At 36.7% G+C, this 22,475-nt stretch overlaps 1 protein-coding gene across 4 annotated transcripts in view; it reads right to left on the reverse strand.

Annotated features, from left to right (window-relative positions):
* Positions 1–360: 360 nt before the first annotated feature.
* Positions 361–22,475, reverse strand: part of MAEA (macrophage erythroblast attacher, E3 ubiquitin ligase) — a 54,879-nt gene continuing 32,764 nt past the window's right edge. For 3 of the 4 annotated variants that reach the window (XM_032987397.2, XM_032987396.2, XM_032987399.2), the window contains 7 exons: positions 17,463–17,585; positions 16,417–16,530; positions 14,298–14,374; positions 6,816–6,924; positions 2,930–3,063; positions 2,019–2,214; positions 361–1,596 (listed from right to left, as the gene is read on the reverse strand). In XM_032987397.2, the coding sequence (XP_032843288.1) occupies positions 1,501–1,596; positions 2,019–2,214; positions 2,930–3,063; positions 6,816–6,924; positions 14,298–14,374; positions 16,417–16,530; positions 17,463–17,585 (849 nt within the window). In that variant the 3' untranslated portion in view covers positions 361–1,500. The remainder of the gene's footprint in view (positions 1,597–2,018; positions 2,215–2,929; positions 3,064–6,815; positions 6,925–14,297; positions 14,375–16,416; positions 16,531–17,462; positions 17,586–22,475) is intronic. The other variant, XM_032987398.2, reaches the window with a different exon arrangement.

The following is a 22,475-nucleotide window of genomic DNA, read 5'->3' on the forward strand; positions in this document are numbered from 1 at the left end:
CATTTGTTAAAGCACTTAGTCATGCATCAAAACCTCACACCTACCATCTCCCACAAAATTTTAATAACAGAAAGGCCCTAGGAGATGAAGTAGTCTCCAAGGAAGCAGCAGAAAAAAATTGACAAGGAAGGATATTGGAGCATACTGTTCATATATGAGAAGTTTAAACCAGAAGTGGTTATTTGACTGAAATGCTTTGATGTTGGAACCTGAAAAACATCATCAATGGTTGTGGTGGGGTACGTTTGGGCTGGTTTTGTGCAGGTTGTAAAACACTAGAACACAACACTAAGGAGTTGCACTCATTTTAAGAGACCCTTATAAAAGTTTTTGACATTTAAATACAAAGCAACTTTCTAATTTTATATAATCAAGAAATGGAAAACAATTTTTATTAACATGTTTTACATTTACAATCTTTTATTAGCTAATCAACATCAACATGCAAAAATAAGCGCTAAATACAAACCTCTACAATATGGTTTTGTTTAAACTACAATGGTTTAATTCTTTTGAAAAGTCATAAGGATGTGTTCTGCAGTTGTTAAAATTGAACTATTAGTTTCAGTAATGAATACTATTTAGACCCTAAAATTATGTAATCATCCTGCAAGGCATCTTCAGAAACTTCGCCCAACACTTAAGAATACCAGCTCATTTTCATGTGAGTACATTCTCAAAGCAAGAAATAAGGCAGTAGCACTAATGATTTCATATTGAACCCTATGCACATAACTAATAACTTTAGAAGGACTTTAACACTATGGTAGACTGGAAAAAGAACATTTAAACAAGCATTGGATTGTGCCTGAAATGTTCTCAGTTCCTCTTGATACTTATGCAACCTCCTTAGAATATTTGGGTTTGGAAAAAGACTTCATACTCCTTCAAACCAGTCCCTGGTTGATCCTCCAGAGAAGTGAGTCTCGTGTCAAAAGACATCAGTATCTTCCCATGGAAATAAGTTACATAATTCATGTTTGGGATTACTTCACAAGAGGATCATAAAGAAGGCAAAGAGGAGCTTAAAGGAGAACATATTGGTAGTACTGAAATCTTTGATAACAAAAGGGTCTTGGACAATTGTGAAAAAGAGGGAAGAAAAATGGATTTAATTTCAAATCTGTTGTAACTTCTCCCCCGGTGCAAGTGTCCATCTTTAAAGAAAGTTATCCTTTAGAAGATGAAAGTACTTTTGAGAATAGTCCAATTTTTGACCTTATGTTACAAAACCTTAACAATCAAAATTTGTTTTTGTTTTTATTCAAGTACAAACTTAAGTCATAATTCCTTTTTTTTTTTTTTTTTTTTTTCCTAAAGAGTGTTTATTGTTGCTCATTGATCTTTGGTCGCAAGAAACAATAATGCCACCGACAGGTCTGATCCCCAAGGTGGCAGGTTTTGCTTCTTTGCCACACATTAAGGCCCCCCCCTTTACAGGGTATGCCAATATACACTGTGTCAAAATTCCAGCGGCACTTCATCATGTGTTTTATGGACCTACATGATGTAGACTTTCTCAGCTTGTGAGAAGTTGAAGACTTCTTTGGTTCTTGGGCAAATTACTTTGTCATCTTGACGAATAGAAAGCAGAGACTGAAAAAAAAGAGTGAAATCAGAAGATAATATTCACAACAGTAACTTAAAACATGGTTTAGCTGTTTAGTAAATAATTATCTTTTATTTTAAAAAATGCCATTATAGTCTGAGGTCAAAATATCTTAGCCCACAAAAGTTACTTACTCCACATTATCCTTCTCCAGAGAAAGATTTCCAATGCCATTTGATTTCATGTTATCAATTTATATATTCAATCAGACATTAGCTTCCTTAAAGACCAATTTACTCACATAAATATACGGTTCTTTAAAATTATCACAAAAAGTTACTTTTCTTCTGAATATATAGAAGATATTTCTAGCTTTCTGACGGAGTTTATAAGCTCTTATTTTGATACTGAAAGTTATTATAACCACTGCTATTTTAGACTTCAGTAAGTCATTGATTTCAACACTTACATTGTATCCATAGACATATCCATTTGGTAACATCATAGGAGGATTATTTTCGTTCATTACATCCCCCGAAATCTTGCAGACTAGTCGGGAGTTGGCACAATGTGCCATAGGCAGAGGCTGAGCCAGCTTGTTCAGGGATTTGCTACACACAGGGCAGTCTGGGTTTTTTGAGCTCCCATCCTCTTTATAACACTGTCTGTTTAACGGTGAGTTAAGGAACAACCACCACAGAATGCAACAACAATTAGTTAATGACAAACCTTGGAAAAGAGATAGCAAACTGGGCAAATGTAGCATAGGTTATAAAGTGTACAGAACCATTTAATTCAAGTTTAATATGTACATGTAAGAATCAAGTGCTTGCTTTTGTTTCAAGGAACAAGAGTGAGCAACAAGTGTCTGGCACCCTCTACAGGTAAAGTTTCCGATGCAGAACACTTCAGTAGCTCCAGCCCTTCTCTGATATACCACAGTGTGTGGCAAATCCACCTAAGTTTCAAAAAATGCAGGATATATTTGAATACTCATATAAAACCAGACAGGGTAAATTTGTGTTTAAGTTCCTAAAAAAAAAAAAAAAAAATAGTAATTCTGAACCAGCTCACTAACTTTTGCAATATATTCACTAAAGATACATGGGAAGACACGCTAGTACGCAAACAATATAGATTTCACATTAAAATTTTGGTTTGGGCTTGTTTTTCTTTTTAAAACCATAATGCCAATGCCATTTATTATAAATCTCCCCTTAAATAAACAGGAAGAACAATTCATACTCCATTTAAACAACTCATGAGCAAAAACATTCAGGTGTCACATTTCCTCTTTGTGCTCTCTGAAAAGCATCTATAGAACAAAAAAAAGCACAATGCTTTTTTGCACTCAACAGTAGTAACTGCATTAAAGGATACGGTGTTTTTATAGCTGAAAGGCCTGCCTGGAGTGTTATAGTAAAAACAGAATTGTTTCCCAGCTGATGTAGTCTGTAGTTATCATATCTAAACTGTTGGATCAGCATTCTCCATCGAGCAGGGTCCAAGAGATCCTGTTAAAAAAAAAATCAACACAACTATAAGATGTTTTCAATCTAATTGTCCCAGGAAGTGAAAAGCCTGGGAGGGGTAAATTGTGTAAAACTCACTGGACTGAATGAATCACAGAATAAAAGTATACATGCTAATTCATAGTATGAACATGTTTAGAAAATAACTTTTACCACTACTTCACTGGAAATATGATTTAAATTAAGTACTACTTAAAATAGCTGGCATAACAATATTCAGTCTCCCTCTGCCGTCTACCAAATGTTCTAATTAAGGTATGCAAATCCTGGTAAGCCTATGTCTTGCATTTAGTTTTCTAGAATGCTAGCCTACTTATGAAGCAACATTATTTTTGTGGAATGTTTGCTCTATAGCCTCTGAACCATCAACACTGAAAAGTCAGAAGCATTTTTTACCTCAAGTTACGCTAAGTCTGCTGATACCTCTTTCTAATACATGTTTACAGAATTTTGTAAAAAGCTTTTAATTTGAAGAGCTGGCACAACCCCAGGTTAGAGAAAGTTTAGCTAAGTTGTTAATTTAAGGACAAAATTCTTTAATATATATTGTAATGCTGTGCATTACCTAAAAACAAGGGAACAGTAGTTAAAGTATGGATGCTTTTTTTTTTTTACAGAAGCAAGAGCTAAATCCACAGGTCAAGGATATATTGAACCGTAAAAGTAATGCTGTGAAAAAGACATGTAAAAAAGTGAAGACCCTTTGAAAATATACTTGTTATGTTATCTACACAGGCAAAGACCTAATCCTTTCTTCTGCTAGCACCCCTTCACCTTCGTATCCATAACCTGCATTTTGGTCATGAGAAGTAACAATGTTTATTTATCTTAGAAGTAAGTTCATATTATCCACTGTGAGGCAACTAGGAGAAACAATAATACATTTTAGTATATTGTTTAATTTATAAAAATAGGCTTTTGAGGTAAATCAGAATTAGGGACAAACAATACACTGAGTAGCAGCATCAAATTCAAAACATGTTATACCAAAATAACTAGGCAGGGATTTCTCCATGCTGTAGACACTGAACCTTTATGCTTTGCTCACTGCGCTCCTCCTCAGTTCTCTGTTCATTCAACTCAAGTCACTGGAAAAGGAAGGGCTCCAACGTGACTTTTTGGTGTAGCCTGTATCCTGGAATTCCCCCACCCCAAGAAGATCAACTGGCCAGAGAAGTTCTATCCAAATGATTTCATGGTACCACAGTACTTTTTTTTTTTTTTAATGTTTTATGAATAAATTTTTCATCATTATCCTAAAACTACATGTTAACAGAGTTATAGTTCAGATAAACTTGGGAAATACTTTGTAGAACTATAAAAGACCAACATTCGACATGCTAAACTAGATTTTGACAGCAGTTGTCTGAATAAGTGCAGAGTTATTGCTCCATCCCTTGTCCCTAACTAAAAACTCACTACCTGAACAGTGGAAAGAAGTGGTTTATGTACAACTAGTAAATATTAGCTGAGATTATGAAGTTCTCCATGAACGCAGACAAAATTGACTGTTGGATTAGAGACAGAACCAACAGAGTTTTGATAGCTCCCATTAAACTGGGAATATCTTTGGATGAGGGTGGGAAGAGATGGAGCTCACATAAACCAGTCCTGCTGTGTTTTTCTGAGAAGTGTTTAGAAATGGAATTACACAGAAGCTGAAAAAGGGCACAACTAAGTGATGGATTTCAAGAGATTCAAAAAAGCCACCAGAAATAGTAAGACGAGAGAAAAAAGGAAGTCTTGCAGCAGAAACAGTTGGATCAACTGTAGGCCTATGGCTGAAGAAAAACAGCACAGAAGAAATAATTATTCACATGAGGAAGAGGTAGAAAGATTCAGAGGCAAATCCACAGGAAAGGAAGGAATCCTGGACATAAGCAATATTTGTCTGGCTTTTAGACACTCCAAACCAAGAAGCGGAACTGATGCAGAAAACCTATTCAGATGGGGGCAAAAGTCAATACATAGATGTATCTTGCCTTACCTAAAGTGAAAAGCAGTTTCTGCCAGCAGATTGCATATCTGTTTGCTCTTTTACACGCCCCATCTAAGGCCAGAATGTTCCTGGAGTTCCAGGATGAAGCTTTTGTTCTGACCTTAAGGTAATTCTTGAGAAAATAACAGACAGAGCCTACAACTGATCCATAATAGAGATGAAGTATTACTAATGATTAAGAAAAGCCTTTGATTAAGGGCCTCGGTTATGGGACACAAAAATAGCAGCTTACTAAAAGTCCACTTGGAATAACTCCAGCCACAGCTACACAAGCTTGTTCAAAGGACATCAAAAGAAAACAGTTCGTTAGGCTCAACAATAAATACATTTTCCCCTAATTCCTAAAAAAAAAGGACAAGCTGTACAAAATTCTGTTCATTGGTTATAGAAGATACTTCTTCCCCCAGATTAGTAAAAATCAATTGATTGGAAATACTATGATCCGACAGACTTTCTCACAGATTTAAAAGTAATTTTACTCATAGCCATTTTAAGAAGCCATTTATGCACAGAACTCCTAGTTAACATATTAAAGACATCTCCAAACAAGCGTGCACTCTATGATTCTGTTTCAATAATTACTGAAGAACCCAAAAGATAATTTCCATAAACTAGAATATTTTAAGTCAGATATATAAAAAGTATCAGGGAATTTGTTCCAATTATATGGTTGTATGTGAAACAATACTAGCTTTTCTCCTTGCTCTCACTCTTTGAAACTTTCTATCCAACCTAGCCCTTAGAACAAAATACAGGATTTCCATTTCCTGCTTATTTCTAACTATTAAAACAAAGCTCTGTCTTACACCCAGTCTTCTAGCACATCTATCCTTTATGCTTGTAACTCACATCAAATGTAGAATCTAAAATACCAGGATCTTTCTAGGACTCCATGATTAGCAAAGAAATTCACAAAAATTTTGTGGGGGGTTGTTTTTTTTTTGTTTTGTTTTGTTTTGTAAAACCACTGATTTAATCAATTGCTTAAAAAAATGTTTATGCTGGCATTGACAGATATCGACTTGGCATTTCACAAGATTCTTGTCTCGCTTTGCCAGCTCAATTCTTGTCCACCTTCTGCCTCCAATGCCAAGTTAAAAAAAAGTGAATGAGCGCATGACCACAGAACAAACTCAAAACCTGTGGAAACAGTAATTACCTGTGAATTTTGCTTGATTCCAATTCAGATGTAGATATTACCACTAATGTATACAATGATTTGTATAACCCAAATAAAAGGAACGCTTACTTTTAAGCATCAAAAACCACTGCTTTCAGATGATCTTTCCTTTCTTCATCCCAATCACCTCAAGAACAGTAATTTGAGACATACAATTAAGAACTGCTGCTACTGTATTAAGTCCACAGCCTAGTGCGTTGAACAAGAGTAACTCATTTTTAACTTTGTACTTCCTCATCTTCTGTCTCTTGCTGTATATTTGCACATCATGACTCCAGCCTCACAAATCTTTATCACTGGGTCTGTAGTAAGCCTAGTTCAGTGTGAATCTATGTTACTATTAAGATCCAACTGCAACTATACAAATACTACCTGGATTAATGTACAGGCAAAGACTGGTTGTCAATATTAAGGACTATTATGAAGATGGCTTTTGGAAAGTAAAATTAGAACATTCGATCTTCAGATTATTAATGCATATGGCTGTAAGAAAAAAGAACTGCAACATGTATTCTATTATTCGCCTGTACCACTGAATTTCAAACAGAACATTACCTTATAGGGGGAGATATGAGTGTCTGAAGGAAAGGCCAACATTCCCATCACTTGTCGAACCTCATCCAACTGGCTTCCCTCAGCCTGACTGAAATGCTTTCTTGCATGTCTGAAATACAGAATTTATACCTTTATTAGATAGCCTGTTTTCTAAATTGAGTAAGTTTCCGTAATTGTGAAATATTTCAGATAAAAACTCTAGATACTGCTCTCAATACAGGAAACTCCAAAAGGTGATGTGTTTCAAGGGCTTGAAAAAATACATCCTGCAAATGCAAGAATTAACAATTTTACACTGTAATTCCTTAGATACCAGAACTTCTTACTGTAACATCAAGTCTTACCTCATTTACATCTAGAATAACTGATCCATGATTATTAGAAGAAACACTAAGCTTACCTAAGCAGAGACATATCACACTTACTCCTTTGCCATACATGCACAAGTGAGATAAATGCAGTCTGATAGCCAGCTATTCCCAACCATTAAACATCAAGAGTGTTCAAATATCAACCTTGTTTATACTGACATGAAAGAATGTTTACTTTTGAATATTTTTTTTTTTTTTGCATAGGCTAGAAGGCAACATCACTTTCTGTGCAGACTACAAGAAACTGCAGGATAATGTAGTAGAAAACACCTTGTTAAGAACAAATATTTTTGCCAGGGAAATAAAAAAATTCAGTAGTATTTCAGTACAAGTTTTTGTACTTCAACGCATACTGATTGCAAGAGGTACATACAAGGCTGAAAACTTGGATATTTGAAAGAAGTGACAAAATTACCAGAAATGTTTTAAAAAGACTTTAATACTAAGGAACCAGAGAATCCTCATCAGATTATAAGAATATTCAACTACTTGAGAATCCTCTATGAAAGCCTCCCCTACCTAGTGTTCCCAGGATCATCAATTTTCAAGTTGGAGTTTAAGTATCCAGGAAAGCTCTCTGGCCTTTAAACTGAATGATTAGTTCATCATTGCTGCTAAAAGCTCCTGTTTTCAGTGGTGCACAGATGTTGCACAGTAAACTGAATATGTAATCAGCACTAAATTGAATTTCTGGAATTGTGTAAGTGTAGAAAAGTCTTCCCTATGCTATATTTTCTTCCCAGTTTGTGTGATGGGGAAGATACCAAGTCACTTCTGAAGTGCTCTGGTAAGCATCTGCTCTTTTTAAAGAGTCTTGTTAAAAACATATTTAAAGTTAAAAATTACTTTCAGAAATATAGTGTTTCCCAATTGACCGTTTAATGGGTTGAATTAAAAAATAAATACATTTATGTAAATCGGTTGGTATTTTCCGCGCCCCCCCCCATCCTGTGTTCCACTAGTTAGACTTAAGTCATCAATATCATGAGAACAGTCTCTTCAGCAGTGTTTCAGCACTCCTACTTCCTCTCCCACCCAAACCAGGAAGCAATGCAAGTTATGTAGGACAGACTGTTTCCACCCAACTTCCTATTTTGGGTGAGCAATTCAGGAATGTAAATATTGTTCCCCAAGTTATTGCTGTTATGAAAGCAGAAGCACAAAATCCATGTCCTGAAAGAAGATAACAGGCAGCATGGACAGTGGAAGAAAGCTAAAGTAAGTGCTAGTGCAGAGCTGCAGATGAAAGTGATAGCTGTTTAAAGGAAGCTCAGGCAAAGCAAAAAATTCAGACCTACCAGTTAAGCTAAACTACTGTGTGTGCACGCATGAGGGAGAAGAGAACAAGTCATCTTAAAAGCGGTGATCACTGTGCACTTGTGCTCTGTGACAAGTGGAATTACTGAAGGGTCAGCATTGGGACCAGCACCTTTTAACATCTTTGCTGGTGGCATGGGCAGTGAGACTGGGTGCACCCTCAGAAGATTTACCAACAACACCAAGCTGTGTGGTGCAGTGACATGCTGGAGGGAAGGGATGTCATCCAGAGGGACCTGGACAGGCTGGAGACATGGGCCAAGGTAAACCTCATGAAGTTCCACAAGGCCAAGTGCAACATCCTGCAGATGGGTCAGGGCAATCCCAGACACAAATACAGGCTGGGCCACGAGTGGATTGATAACAGCCCTGAGGAGAAGGACTTTGGGGTGTTGGCTGACAACACCTGGCAATGTGCACTCACAGCCCAGAAAGCCAACTGTGTCCTGGGCTGCATCAAGACAATTGTGGCCAGCAGGTCAAGGGAGGGGATTCTCCCCCTCTGCTCCTCTCTCGTGAGACCCCCCCCCCGCAATGCTGTGTCCAGCTCTGGGGCCCCCAACAGAAGAAGGACACAGAGCTGTTGGAGCAGGTCCAGAGGAGGCCATGAAGATGATCGGGGGGCTGGAGCAGCTCCCCTGTGAGGCCAGGCTGAGAGAGTTGGGGCTGTTCAGCCTGGAGAAGAGAAGGCTCCAGGGAGACCTTGTAGTGGCCTTCCAGTGCTTAAAGGGGGTACAGGAGAGGTGGGGAGGGGCTCTTGATCAGGGAGTGGAGGGTTAGGATGAGGGGGTGATGGTTTTAATCTGAAAGAGGGTGGATTTAGATTAGAGATAAAGAAGAAATTCTTTACTGTGGAGGTGGTGAGGCGCTGGCCCAGGGTGCCCAGAGCAGCTGTGGCTGCCCCCTCCCTGGAAGGGTTCAAGGCCAGGCTGGACGGGGCTGGGAGCCCCCTGGGCTGGGGGAAGGGGGCCCTGCCCATGGCAGGGGGGTGGGAACGAGATAATTTTCAATGCTTCTTCCAACCTAAACCACTCTGATTCTATAAAACAGAAGTGTTACTTAAAAGTTTTGCACCAGCCTTGCTAGTGTTGCTTTCCTACTCCCACTATCAGGCCTTGACAATTTGCTCTTACAAACAGTATTTCAACAATACATCCCCCTTATAGGAAGGCCCTGAGCTGCAACAGGAAAATACTGGCCACATTTGCTGTATGCGTACAAGAAAAGCTAAAATGAACGCTCCGTTTTGTGTATGTATGATATATAATCACTAAGTGTGTGCTAGACATTCAAAGGAGAAGTGCTCAGCAATCCAACACTTCCATCATTTGCAAAGTACTGAACATTCTGGGATGTGGTGACCATTCTAGGATCAGCCAGAAGGAATTAGGTTCTCTAAAGTGACCTTTTGTTAGTCTTCATCTCCTGACTTCCCCTTACACCTGCATCCTTTAAGAAAACATAGAAGTTTTCCCACAAGGCCTGCCATATTAATGTCTGAATTTCAACCTCTGAGTGACAAATACAGAGAAATTAAAATGAAGCAAGGTATCCTTTAAAAATAAAGCAAGTTCATCAATTCATAGCACTCCGAAGTCTTTTTCAGATTGTGAAGCAAGAAATAGTACGATGTGAGTACTTGTGAACGCACAACACTTGAATAACACCTTATTTGCCTTCATTCCGTTATTTACCCCTTCCCTTTTCATTCAGCTATTTCCAACTCCCTACGCAAGTTTTATGCTCTTGGAGGTATATAAGAGCCTTACAGTGCTTATTTACAATGTTTTTATAACACACTAGTCAGTATAGCAACAGCAGGGGGCTAATTTTTTTTTTTTAAAATTAGTTTAAAATCATGACCAGTGGACCATCACTGAAACCACTAACTAAATTCCTGTGACAGATCCAAGTAACAGGTTTTGCAAATTCCAGAACAATTTTGTAAACTCTGTGGGGACAAAGTCCCTTGTCTTTTGTTTGAAATAGCTGTTCCTCTAACCCAAACAGGTACAGCAGACATACTGTACTTGACAAATGCAAGAATTAAAAGATATTTATGAAGACCTGAAGATTTACAGCTTACTGTCTAAGGCTACATTAAGCTGTTAAAGTATAAACTGTACAGTGTGTATATCTATATATGCCTGAATAAGAGAATGACCCTGTTTGTCAAGAAGTAGCAAAAACTGAACACAAACATAAGGTGTTATCAAGAAAGGACTTGTTCTTTCTGCTCAGTTTTTCTGACCGATGCCTGAATGCCTTTATTTCAGAGATCATTATGACTACTAGCAGAACTTATGTTCAAAGTGCTCACAAGTTTCATTGTTATTTTTATATGCCTGTTCAATCCCACCCCATAATAAAAGCAAAGGAACAAATTGTGTATTCACCCTTGTAGAGTTTACTAAAATGAATGGACTGTGGCCCACCTTCTCCTAACACTGCGCACCATCTATTATTTACCCCTTTTGTCTTTTATACCCCAAGAACAAGAAGTGCACAGGGTATTTTGTTAAGCTTTTACTTAAGAACTTTCTGTATTTCTAGCATCCTGTAAGAGTAAAGTAGGAGAATGCTGTCAGATTTCCCAGAATTAAATTAGTGAGAGCCCCCAAACTGTGAAATCACTGTCATCACTCATTCATTCTTACTATAACGAGTATGAGCTTTACAATAAAAGCCTTAAAGAGACTGTGGGAGTTAAAGGCTAATGATACTACGCAAAAAACTTTGTGATGTACTTAAGCTTATGAGATGTACTCTTTGCATTCAAGAAAAAGTTTTTGTACAGTCTTGAAGCTTGCACTTTCAAGACTACTCTGATAAACTACCTCAGAAGAAGGTCTGTTTGTACTCATATTCTAAAAAGCTACAGAAATTCAAACACTTAATAAATAAGATGTATAATTTTAAAGCTCACATCAACTTTAACCTAAAAGCAATACCTAACTTCAGAGGTCCTCAGCAGGCAGTAAGCAAAGGTTTCAAACTTATTTAAACACCAGCTGCGTTTCAACAAAATGTCAGTTCTCTGAGTTCCACTCATACAGGAAACTACTTGGTAAACAGCCTCTTTCTGTGCTTTCTAATGGATGCCTGACCTATTTATTGCACCACGGACACAATACTGAAAGAATCCTGCTGCAGGCACTTAACAGAAGCAAGCTAATAAAAACACAAGTTGCAATGGTTTGTTAGAAGCAATGAAATTTATGCTACACCTTCCCAAAAGTTATTCTCTTATTCATTACATATTTATTTTGAAGTAAAGTAGAATGAAATAGTAACGACTAACATACTTAAAGCCACATTATTTAAGGAAAGCATTGCAATGTTGAACTCTGAATATACAAATATATCAAAACTCACCCTGTTAAAAAGGGGTGAATTAAGATATAGAAGGACTTCTATAGCTACTTTTCATTTTACAAAAAGTTAGCAAGTTAAAGCAGCATTGTTATAACTGGCAAGTTATAATTGCTGGTTATAAAATATATCAAGCCTGAATTTCAATAGCTATATGGAATTTACATGCTTCACCCCTAACAACACTCAGTATGGATGTCTATTTGCAATGTAGATAGGAGCTGTAAGTTTTAAACCTCAGAGGCTATGACAGTACAAGTTATTCCATGCTAAGAGTGCTGGGTCCTCTTGAGGGTTGACAACTTGCAAATTTCACCAGTTCTGATGTGGAAAAGGAATCAGAGGGAAACAAATATCCAGTAACAACAAGAAAATACTGAACAACCTTATCTACTTCGTCCCAGTTCTCAGCCTATCTCCTTATTGCAGCTCTATGCCTGCCCTCTGGTTTCCAAGCTACATAAGGAAGCTGCAGCTCAAATAAAATAGTTTTTAGAGCATGGACTACTCATTGTTAAGATGCATGACTGCACACTTGGCAAAGAAACAAACTCAGCAGAGAATAAAGCTAAAAGCACAAAGGCACAGTATTCATTGGACATAAATAGCACCATGGGCTTCAGAAGACAGATAATGTAGTTGAGTGTCTTTCATCCTTTTCATAAGTACCTGACAATTCCTTAGTATTTGAAAACTCTATCAAAGGGTAAGAGCACATATCTGAAGGCTAGCATGTAGGGTTTTTTTTGTTTGGTTTTTCATTATTAACATCTAAATCAGCTGGGGTTTATCAGACTGCACAGTTGCATTGGCTGGGGCCAAAACAACGATGATTTAGGTGCAAGTAGGGCAAAGTAACAATGAGTTAACTCAATGCAAGCAACACATCTGAATGAAGTTAGAAATAACAACTTTTAGGTTTATTTCCAGTTCAGGTGAGTAACTTTGAGGGTGGTGTCAGTATTACACTGGCCTCTCCACATACTTGAACTAGCTTTTCCTTTATTCTTGTTTTTAGACAACTACATCTCTCTCACCCATCTATTCAAGAAATATTACGTTGCTTACCCTACAGAAGAATTTCTACCTTTAAAACTTGGGAATGCACCAGAATATTTTCAGTCTGTGCTTATATTATATTTAATGTGTTTTCTATAGCTCTGCTCCTTTGACCAAAAAGCAGCTTTGCCACAAATACAACCTGCCTGCTGGTTTCAATTTCTTAAGTGCCTAGTATGGTTTTAAAGGCAGTAAGACTTGAAACTTCCTTACCATAAAACCTGTCAGAAATGTTAAGTGGCAACAGTGTTATCACAAGAATGTATCGGTGAAGCTTCAAGTCTGGCCATAAAACTTGTCATCTCTTCCTAGTTCTAAATATCTAACAAAACAGAACCTGCTGTGAGCCCCTCTCTCCTTTGTCCATGTATAAGCTGCTCCAGTAGCTTTGCCACCTGCATCGTACTTTGTGGTGCTGTCAAGATCACTGCTTATCAGAATTATCAACACATTTTATAGTCCCAGTATCAAAAATCCCCTCATTTCAGCACAACTGACTTCCTCTATTACCCTAGAACATTATTGCAACACCTTAAATCAGGACCACTAACTTAAAAGCATAAATTGCTTCATGTGTTGATATTGTGAGTACTGCCACACAGTCTCATGGTTCAAGTCAGGCAGCGACTAGGTCTGACTCCAGTTCTGTCACTGATTCACATCACGTTGGGCAGTGTTACTTTCCACAGTAGTCCCCACTGAACTGGTTCAAAATAGCTGAAAATGGATATTGAGTTGGTTTCTTCATTTGGAGCTGGAGGAAAGGAGTCGGGGGTAACATAACATAGCTCATTACTCTCATGTACATGACAATACAGAACTCCAAATCATGCATTCAATACAGAAAGTGAACCTGGCCTAAAGCATAACGTGCAGGACAAAAAGCTAATGAAGACAGTAAAGCAGAAGCAAATTCAGTCAAAATAGAAATGTTAAGCTTTAGATGAGCGTTTCATTAACCTTTTAGTATTTTTTGTAATTAAAGCCACAATAAGTTCTTATAAGAAGCTAGCTGTACCTCTTGAAAATTAGTTAAGGGCAAATATGTTCACTACATCATCCACTACCAGAAAATACGATTGTTTTATGAAACAGGTTAATACTCTAAACCTTGATTTTGAAGAATAAGATGCAGAGTTTCAGTGATAACATTAACTTTTTAAAGAGATGTATCTGTGGAATGACACCTTGCCTTCAAAAAAAAAATTCAACCCCAGCTTAAATATAAAGACTGATCACAACATTAGCAAGATCCTCTACAGCAGCGGGGCTTCTGGGTGTTGCAATAACAGTCTCATGTCTCTAATGAAGCATAATACCATCTTCTTAAGAAATTTGTTTTGTAAGCATCCTAATTCCATACCTCACAGCATCCAGTCTCTTGTTCTGTCGAATGAGTTCAATGAACTCCTGAATCCTTAGGCTGAACTCCAGACAGCTCTGAGATTAAAGACAAGACAAGGTCTTAGATGATGCTAAAACTGCATTGCACAGTATGTTAAGTACTACATGTGCACAACAAAAAGAAAGTGTTAATAACATGCAACCTTGTTTGATTGCTTTTAGGCATTCATGCTAAAAAAGTTTAAATGCTGACTTTATAGACAAGACATCAGCACAAAATTCCCTAAAAGCAAACAAAAACCTCCTCCTCTTGCCTCCTTCAAAACTTCAGTATTTAGCAGGGATGAACTTTTTCCTAGCAACTGAAAGCATCATTACCTGAGATGCAAGTGAGAGTAACAGGTGGTCTCTTTGCACTTTCTTACAATTTAAAGTAGTATATTCAACAGGAGTTTGGGGCTATGTGATAATTCAGACAAGAGAGGTCTACCCAGAAGACTGCAAGGAAGAAACAAGTCTTTGAACATTGTTTTGAAAGTCCCCAATATTAACAAAACGCAGGACAGAGTTTAAGTTGCTGCAATCCCCTCCCTCCCCTCCCCCTCTCTCCAAACTTCTATCCCGCTCTTCTTGTCAAACATCTAAAAGCCATGCTGGAAACAAGTCTCAAACAAGAAAACCAAGTGGCATTTACCTGTTTTTGGAAAAAGGTAAAATTTGAAGCCTAATGAAGTTGACAGTGTCCCTTTAAATCAAATTCCATCACCAGTTCACAAAATCTATAAAAAAACTTTGAATATGTGGAATTAAAAAGAAAAAGATTCTCCCCCCATAAAAGAACAAGTCACTATGCTTCTTTATAGGGACACAGTCAACTCTTACTACCTTAAGAAAGCGACAAAAACCCAAAGTCCTCTGAATCTTGAAAGATCCCTGAGTTACCCTGCTCCATTTGGCAAATGCTTTGTCTTCCCCCATGCTTCTAATGAATAATTGCCTTCTGTTTATTGTCCATCAGCACAGTAATATCAAAATTCCACAGTTACTTCAGTAAGAATTTAAGCAACTCTAAATCTGTATCATTTAACTGCCTGGGGTGACTAATGCACACATTGCAAATAATTGCTTATTTTTAGATTTGAAATGTAAGCCATTTGAACATAAAAATGATCCATTCTGTCATATGTTAAAATATACTTGTTTAAGGAATAGAAAATAAATTTATTTTCCAACTCTGCATTTTTCTGTACTCAAGCCCATGTTTAGCAGAGAATAAAAATTTCTTCTCTAATTAATTTCAAGTTTCCAAATAAGGACTATTTCAAAATACTCTAATTCAAATATACACAAACCCCTCATTTAGAATTTTAGCTAAGTTAATTTCTACTAGAAAACTGATCAAGCTTTTTAATCCTTAATGATACTAAATCTGAGGGCTTAGTATTTCCTTGAAATGTTTCAACAGCAAAAAACCCACATCCTAAAACAATCTTCAGAGTTTGTTTTGCTTTTATGAATCTTCAAGTAAGTTGAAAGCCAATGGCTGTATGGGTTCTGAGACAAGTTTAACTAGAAGAAAAGAGTCCTAGACAATCAGTTGATGCATACATTTCAACTTCATGTATCTTCAAACAATTCCACAGCAGCTCCTCACAAGAGTTTAGATAGATCACATCTGTAAAGACTATAGGACTGTGTGCTTTCCCAAGCCAACACACAGTTTAATTTTTAGATTAGGTTTGCATTAAGGTGGTGACTGGGATTTTAGAACATTAACATTGTTGAGTATCTAAGCAACCAAAAACGGAAGAAATGTTTATTTGTGTTTCAAAAAGAAGCATAGTGATTTCTCTTCTTCCAAATTTGATCTCTCACAGACTTAGCATTTTTTTATCTCTCTTTTTTTTATTTTTATTTATTTTTTTTTTTTTTTAAGAGTAGGGCTTGCAGAAATAGAATTTTGTTGTTAACATTTTCCAAAAGAGGGATGGGGAATATTTTTCCTTATTTATTGGTTGTCGAATATTGGTGATGAAGGAAAAAGATGTTCAGATTTTATTTCTTATATTACTTAATATGTTAAGATTACACAACGGGGATTTTTTTAGCAGTATAATTATGCAATAGTGTTTACATACCAATTCTGGTTTTCCTTTAATGGTTTCCATAACAAGATCATCATTTTCTTTAGAGTAATCACTGGCCGATTTACTTTTGCGTCCCATCTTCGGTTCATTCTCATTTTGGCGCCCCTGAGTGACAGAGAATGTCACTCTTTGTTTATCATTAAGTGCACTCAAACATTTTCGGTTAAAGAAAGCGCTTAGTTCAAAAAGTAAGACACAAACATCTTTGAGGGAGGCAGGGATTTTGGTTAATATCAGTTAAAAACAGATTTCTGCAAGCCCTATAAAAGATTACCGCATGTTTTGAAATGCAGAATTTAAGAGTCAAGTAAGTTTAAACTAACTGCACAGGAACAAGTATTCAGCATGTTCAGGTCACGGTATTCAATGGCTAGAAAAAGACTGTTTATTGCTTGATGAGACTCTGCTTTTATTTGTGAGAAAAAAAAAAAAAAAAAAAACAAAACAAAAACTAAAACCAAAAACCGAACAACAACAGAAAAAATAAATCAAAACACAACACCCCAACATTTCAACAGCAGTTTCGCCCAGGAAGTTAGTTCCTTACTCAGGTTTTATTTTCTTATATACAACACAAAAAATAGTAAGACAAAACTGTATAAGACTTCTCTCAGTGTTAGGCCTGAGGATGTAGGTTTACCAACTAGTGTCACTCTTAAAAGACCTTCATATATAAACTAGGTTATATTCTCAGCAGGATGCAAAGCATTATAAATGCAAGTTCACATGCATCAAGACACCACATACTTCTGCATTTATATGTTTGTAAATCGCACTAAAACCAACTGAATATTATTTTATTTGAACATAATTAGAGAGAACACTTTAAGATGACCTATCACCCAGTTTCAGGTTTGGCATTTGTGTGAGCCAGTTTAGCTCCAACTACTTACACCTTCTTAAAAGAAGAGTTCTGTACTTACTGTCATTACTTGTATACAAGGCCTATAATTTAAACCAAACTGACCACATCAAATATTCAAGTAGTGTAGAAAACCACAATTTAAGCAAAACATGAACACGTTACATTTTCATACCTTCATTTTTCTGAGCCTGGATTTGTTATCATGACACCAAGCCAAGCAAGTCATAGTCTCTTGTCTTTCCAATGACTCTTCCACTTCTTTAGCGGTCAAAAACATCTCAATATTTACCAAGTCCTTCAAAAACAAAAAGGAAAAGCAGGTCTTGTTAAATTGTACTGATACTTTAACACAGCAATCCACTCTGCAACAGAACTGTAATACAGAGGGAAAAAAGGCTTTGTTCTTGAGACCTCTGGTTTCTAGGATAGTGCTTTACAAAAAGATATTACAGTGTATTTTGAAGACTGCATTTCCAATACCCTGAGATAGTGAGATAGCAACAATATTTTTCTGAGTCTACTTATACAACAGAACTAGAAAATAAGACAAAGTAAAGATTAAACCTAGGAGTTTTGCACAGCAAGTGACCAGGTCTCATGATCACTTCAGTGCAGTTCACACTTCCAGGAGTACTTGGTTCCCTTAGTGCTTGCCTACTATGTCAACTGGAGCATGATAATGTCATAACATTTGCTAAAGTGAGCAAAAAACTACTTGAGGAGAATCTAAATCTCCTTTACCTAGCCACAGGCAACTCTTGAGTTTTAAGCAGTCCTACAACAGTCTGAGGTCTCCAATATATTTTTTTCTCACTTGCTTAATGTTATAAGCTCCCGACCTTCACTTTTTACAATAGTTGTGTCTACAACAACTGACATTGATGTGATAAAACAAAGTTACTATACTAAAATACAGTTAGGCATTGGGTGAGCCACAAGATTCTTCAAGTGCTTATCACAAGCAGATGTTTTTGAAGAAAAAGCAGCAATCAAGTTTGCCAAGGGCAAGCCTGTAATATGCCTATGCTACTTTGTAATTACCAGCAGCTTTACACATTCATACCAATCAAGGCAAACACAACCGAAAACAATTTAAGATTCAGTAGGGTATCAAAGAACTAGTTTTTTTCATATATTTATGCTGAAAAGAAGACTTGGGTAGATGTTCCCAAACAATACGAACTGGATCCATTCTTAATTGGCACTGCCAGAAGTTATTTTGGTGCTGCATAAATATATCATGCTGTGACAGTTCATACTTTGCTGAAAAAAAAAATACTGTGGGAAACCATAATTCAATACACAAACACAAATCCAGTACTAAAGTATTTGATTAATACCCACTCATTTTGAACAAGTTCATTTTTATGTAGACTTCACAGCAAAATGCTAAGAATTATACAACTGAAACGCTGAGTATCACAAATATTACAGTAGCTCTAGTGAACATAACCACTCTGAGAAATAGAAGGCATTTTCAGCTGTTAGAACAGCTGAATATACTTAGCCTTAGAATTTATACCTCCCTGAGACAAAGTTAAAAAATAGAAGTAGCAGCAAGCATATCACATTGACATCTTGCATTTCATTAGACAATTTTTCCTTCAAAATATCAGAAGCCTAATATTATTGGAAAAATGGACCAGGTCATGCTTGGTTTGTCAGAACGGTTATTTACAAAAATGTAAACAGGCCACAAGTATTTCTGAAGTGCAGCACAAGTTGCAGCTTTTACTAAAGCTTTCTCTCTCATGACTTGAATGTGAGTTTAAAAACAAAACAGTAAGGATATTTGACAGACAACTATGTTTCATAGATTGTATGACCAGAGCAACAAAACCATTATACCATCAAAAGAATAAAGGGCCTCATACAGCTCTAGTTGTATCAAATCCAGGTAAGTCAGACTGAGGCCACAGCTAAAGCAGTTAAAAGTTTATAGAACAAAAGTACGATCAGATTGTCACTGACTCCTCCTATCCCTTTAAGGATAACAAAAATAACGTATTGTTGACAAATGGACTGAAAGAATGCCAACCTATTCCACAAAAGCAACGTATTTATTTTTAATTTTTTCCTACAAGAACATGAGAGTAATCTTCCTTTTTGGTAGTTCTAAGTTTTTCTGATAATATTCTCAAGTGGAAAAATGAACTGCATTACTCCCCTGTGTGTGTTAAGGTGACCAGAAAAAACAACCTCTTGCCCATGTAACTCATCTGTGTAAGTAATTTGACATGTAATGCAACCATATTCATTATCTTGCCTGTGTATTTTTTTCACATAGCTGCTGAATAGAAGGACAATTCAATTTGAGTTAATAATAATAACATCTCCATACATCTCCTTAAGCTTATTTGAGCTATATGTCCTTTTAATGAGCAGCATTTGCTTTTATACCAAATTAAAACAAAAGCATTTTCTTCTACATTAAAAAAGGGACTGGATATGCTGGGCAGACAACAAATCACTGGTTTCATCTAACTGGTTAGCTTTTTATAATTTAAGCTTCATCACAAAAAAAAACCCAAAACTTATTTTAAAAATAATTATAAGGGCAGTATTTGTGTAAAGTCAATGAGTTAGTGAGAGAATCCCAACTACATGCATTTATGAATCAGGTGTTAGTATAGCAACCCTCACCTATGAGGAAAAAGATTGTAGTTGCTGCAGAGGCAGACAAAGCTCTTAAATAAAAAGAGAATTCCTACATTTCTTTTGCAAATTTAAAATAAAAAAGGTTCTATTTGGTATAGAAATGTTAATCAGATTTGCAGTTGCCAAAAAGTCAAAGCTTGGCAACCGTCTCTTAAATAGACAGTATGTATCCAGAAAACAGAGAACATTTTTAATTAAAAGAGTTTCTTTCAGACCTAACAATCACATTTAAATTACACCAATAAATAGCATTTTCTTCTCTGCTGACTATGTAAAAAGTAAGAGAACAAAATAAAAAAAAAAAGCAGTAAGAAATCTATTTGTAGGGAAAGAAATCACTTTCGCATTTGATAAAAGGTAGTTGGAAGTCATGCAGATTGATACAAGAAAAATACCAGGACATAATTATGTATTAAACCTTAAAAAACCCCACACATGCTCATGTCACCTAAGTTTTTTTTAATCTGATCATGCTTTCCACTCCTCCTTTTTTGGTGGTGCCTACTCTTGATGCTTCTCCATGGTGTATTTCATTAGCCAGGACTAAGGAAATAGAAGAAAGGAGTATCAGAGGATTATTTGGCTTTATCAGAAACAGCACAGCTCTTCTGCACAGGCTAGTGATAGAGAGCTACCTGTCTGCCACATCTTGTATGGATGGGAACCCGCAAGCAGTGCTGGCAGTTTTAAGTGGCATCTCATGTTTAAGTCAGAAAGCTCCCCATTAAGACCCTAATCCGGAATAGTTTTCTGAAGGTATCCTGCAATTCAGAGTTGCATGAACTGCAGACCATACAGATACATTGTCTATCTTAGTTCCCAGAATAGCATTAAGATTTAATATGCTGTTATGACTTTCTTATATAAATTTGTTTACATATAAACTTGAGTGAATGTAAATATGCAATTTTAGAGAAATATTGCCACCAGTTTTGCAGGTGGAGAAAAAGCTGAAGCAAGAAATCTGTTGCCACACACTCCCCCTCCAACTGACACAGCATTCAGCATCACTGCAAACGTTTTCTGACTTGTATATAAATTAAAAAGCAATTCTGAAGTCTTTAATTACCATCTTTTGCAACACTGTAAAGTCTTCATTTCACAATTTCAGTTTCCACACTGTAAAAGCAACTGCAACACTTCACTTCTAGTACTGCATAAATATAGGAGAACCCTACACTACACACAGATTATTTCAGTATTGTTATCAAACTGTAACTCCTCACACAGACTTTCCAGCCTTCTGTGAATCGCCATGATTTTGCCTAATTACCTTGCCTTACCTTGCTTACAAATGCAGAATACATGACTTTGGGTAGGAAGGCTGATTAACATAAAAGTTTGCTTTAGCTAGCCTTCTGAAATTGTACTGAAAAATAGTTGCAAATGGCTCAAGGTAAAGAACACTGTCCGCAAGTATGACAGTTATCCCAACACTAAGGAGAGGGAACACAGCATACACATTCTTCCTCCTTCTAGTATAAGCAAGGCAGTACCACCTAGACTTTACCATTTCTGCTTAAAAAAACCCACTATTGGACTAAAGTGAACTAACCTGCCCTTCTATTCAACAGTCACTAACCAGGTATCAGAAGGGTAACAAAGCACTGGATGAACTTTATCATAAATGGCCTATTTAATTCCATTACAATGGTGTAAACTGTAGATAAAAACATTTATTATTGGAGAAAATTGCATATGAAGGCTGAAGACACTTAAGTGAAGTCAGAGAGACTTATTTAAACAAAGAATACATCTATTCATCGCCCTCTGCTCTGCCTGATTTACATATATATAGCTTTTAAAATATCACTGCTGCTTTTAAGCTGCAAATGCCTCCAGGGAGGGAGGTTACCAACACAGAACTCCAATTATTAAGGTATAAAATACTGTGAAGAATGAAGATTCCTTTATGATGATTATTACTACACATATAATCCTGGCCAACATAAAAGCTATATCCCTGTATGGCATTTCCATTTTCTAAGCTGGATTGTTAGTAATAACATCCCAAGCATGTATATGCACGTCCCCTCCTTTGAACAGCTTTTGGGCTCTCTGGTCAGTGTGAGCAGGAGTTGACAGGGACCACATTCTCAGGGGATCTCACTCCTTGCCCAGTTGTTCTCCTTAACAGTGTCTTGCTTTCAGGAGACTCCAGCGCCTGCAATCACTGGAGGGAAAGGTTGCAGCAGACAGGTACTAGATATTAGATACCAAAGAGTCAACACTGAAAAGATCTGCCAAAGTGTTTCTCCACTGACAGGGCATTCAGAATAAAGCTTACATCAGATTTAGGACAATCCTGGAGGAAGCCAGGCTCCGTGGTTTTAGAAGTCATGGAATAACTGTTTTGTCATAAAAAAAAAAAAAAAAAAAAAGATTGCTACTTTAAACACTAGTTTCAGACACCCAAACTAAGAGGAAAATGAAAATGGGCCCAGAATATAATGAATTCACATGGTTGTGCTACAGAAAGGAAAAACAAGTGATTCATAAAAATACAGTAAAGGATGTATGAAGAATA

Source organism: Tyto alba, unplaced genomic scaffold (assembly GCF_018691265.1).
Source record: "Tyto alba isolate M040663 unplaced genomic scaffold, T.alba_DEE_v4.0 Super-Scaffold_6, whole genome shotgun sequence".
NCBI lineage: Eukaryota > Metazoa > Chordata > Aves > Strigiformes > Tytonidae > Tyto > Tyto alba.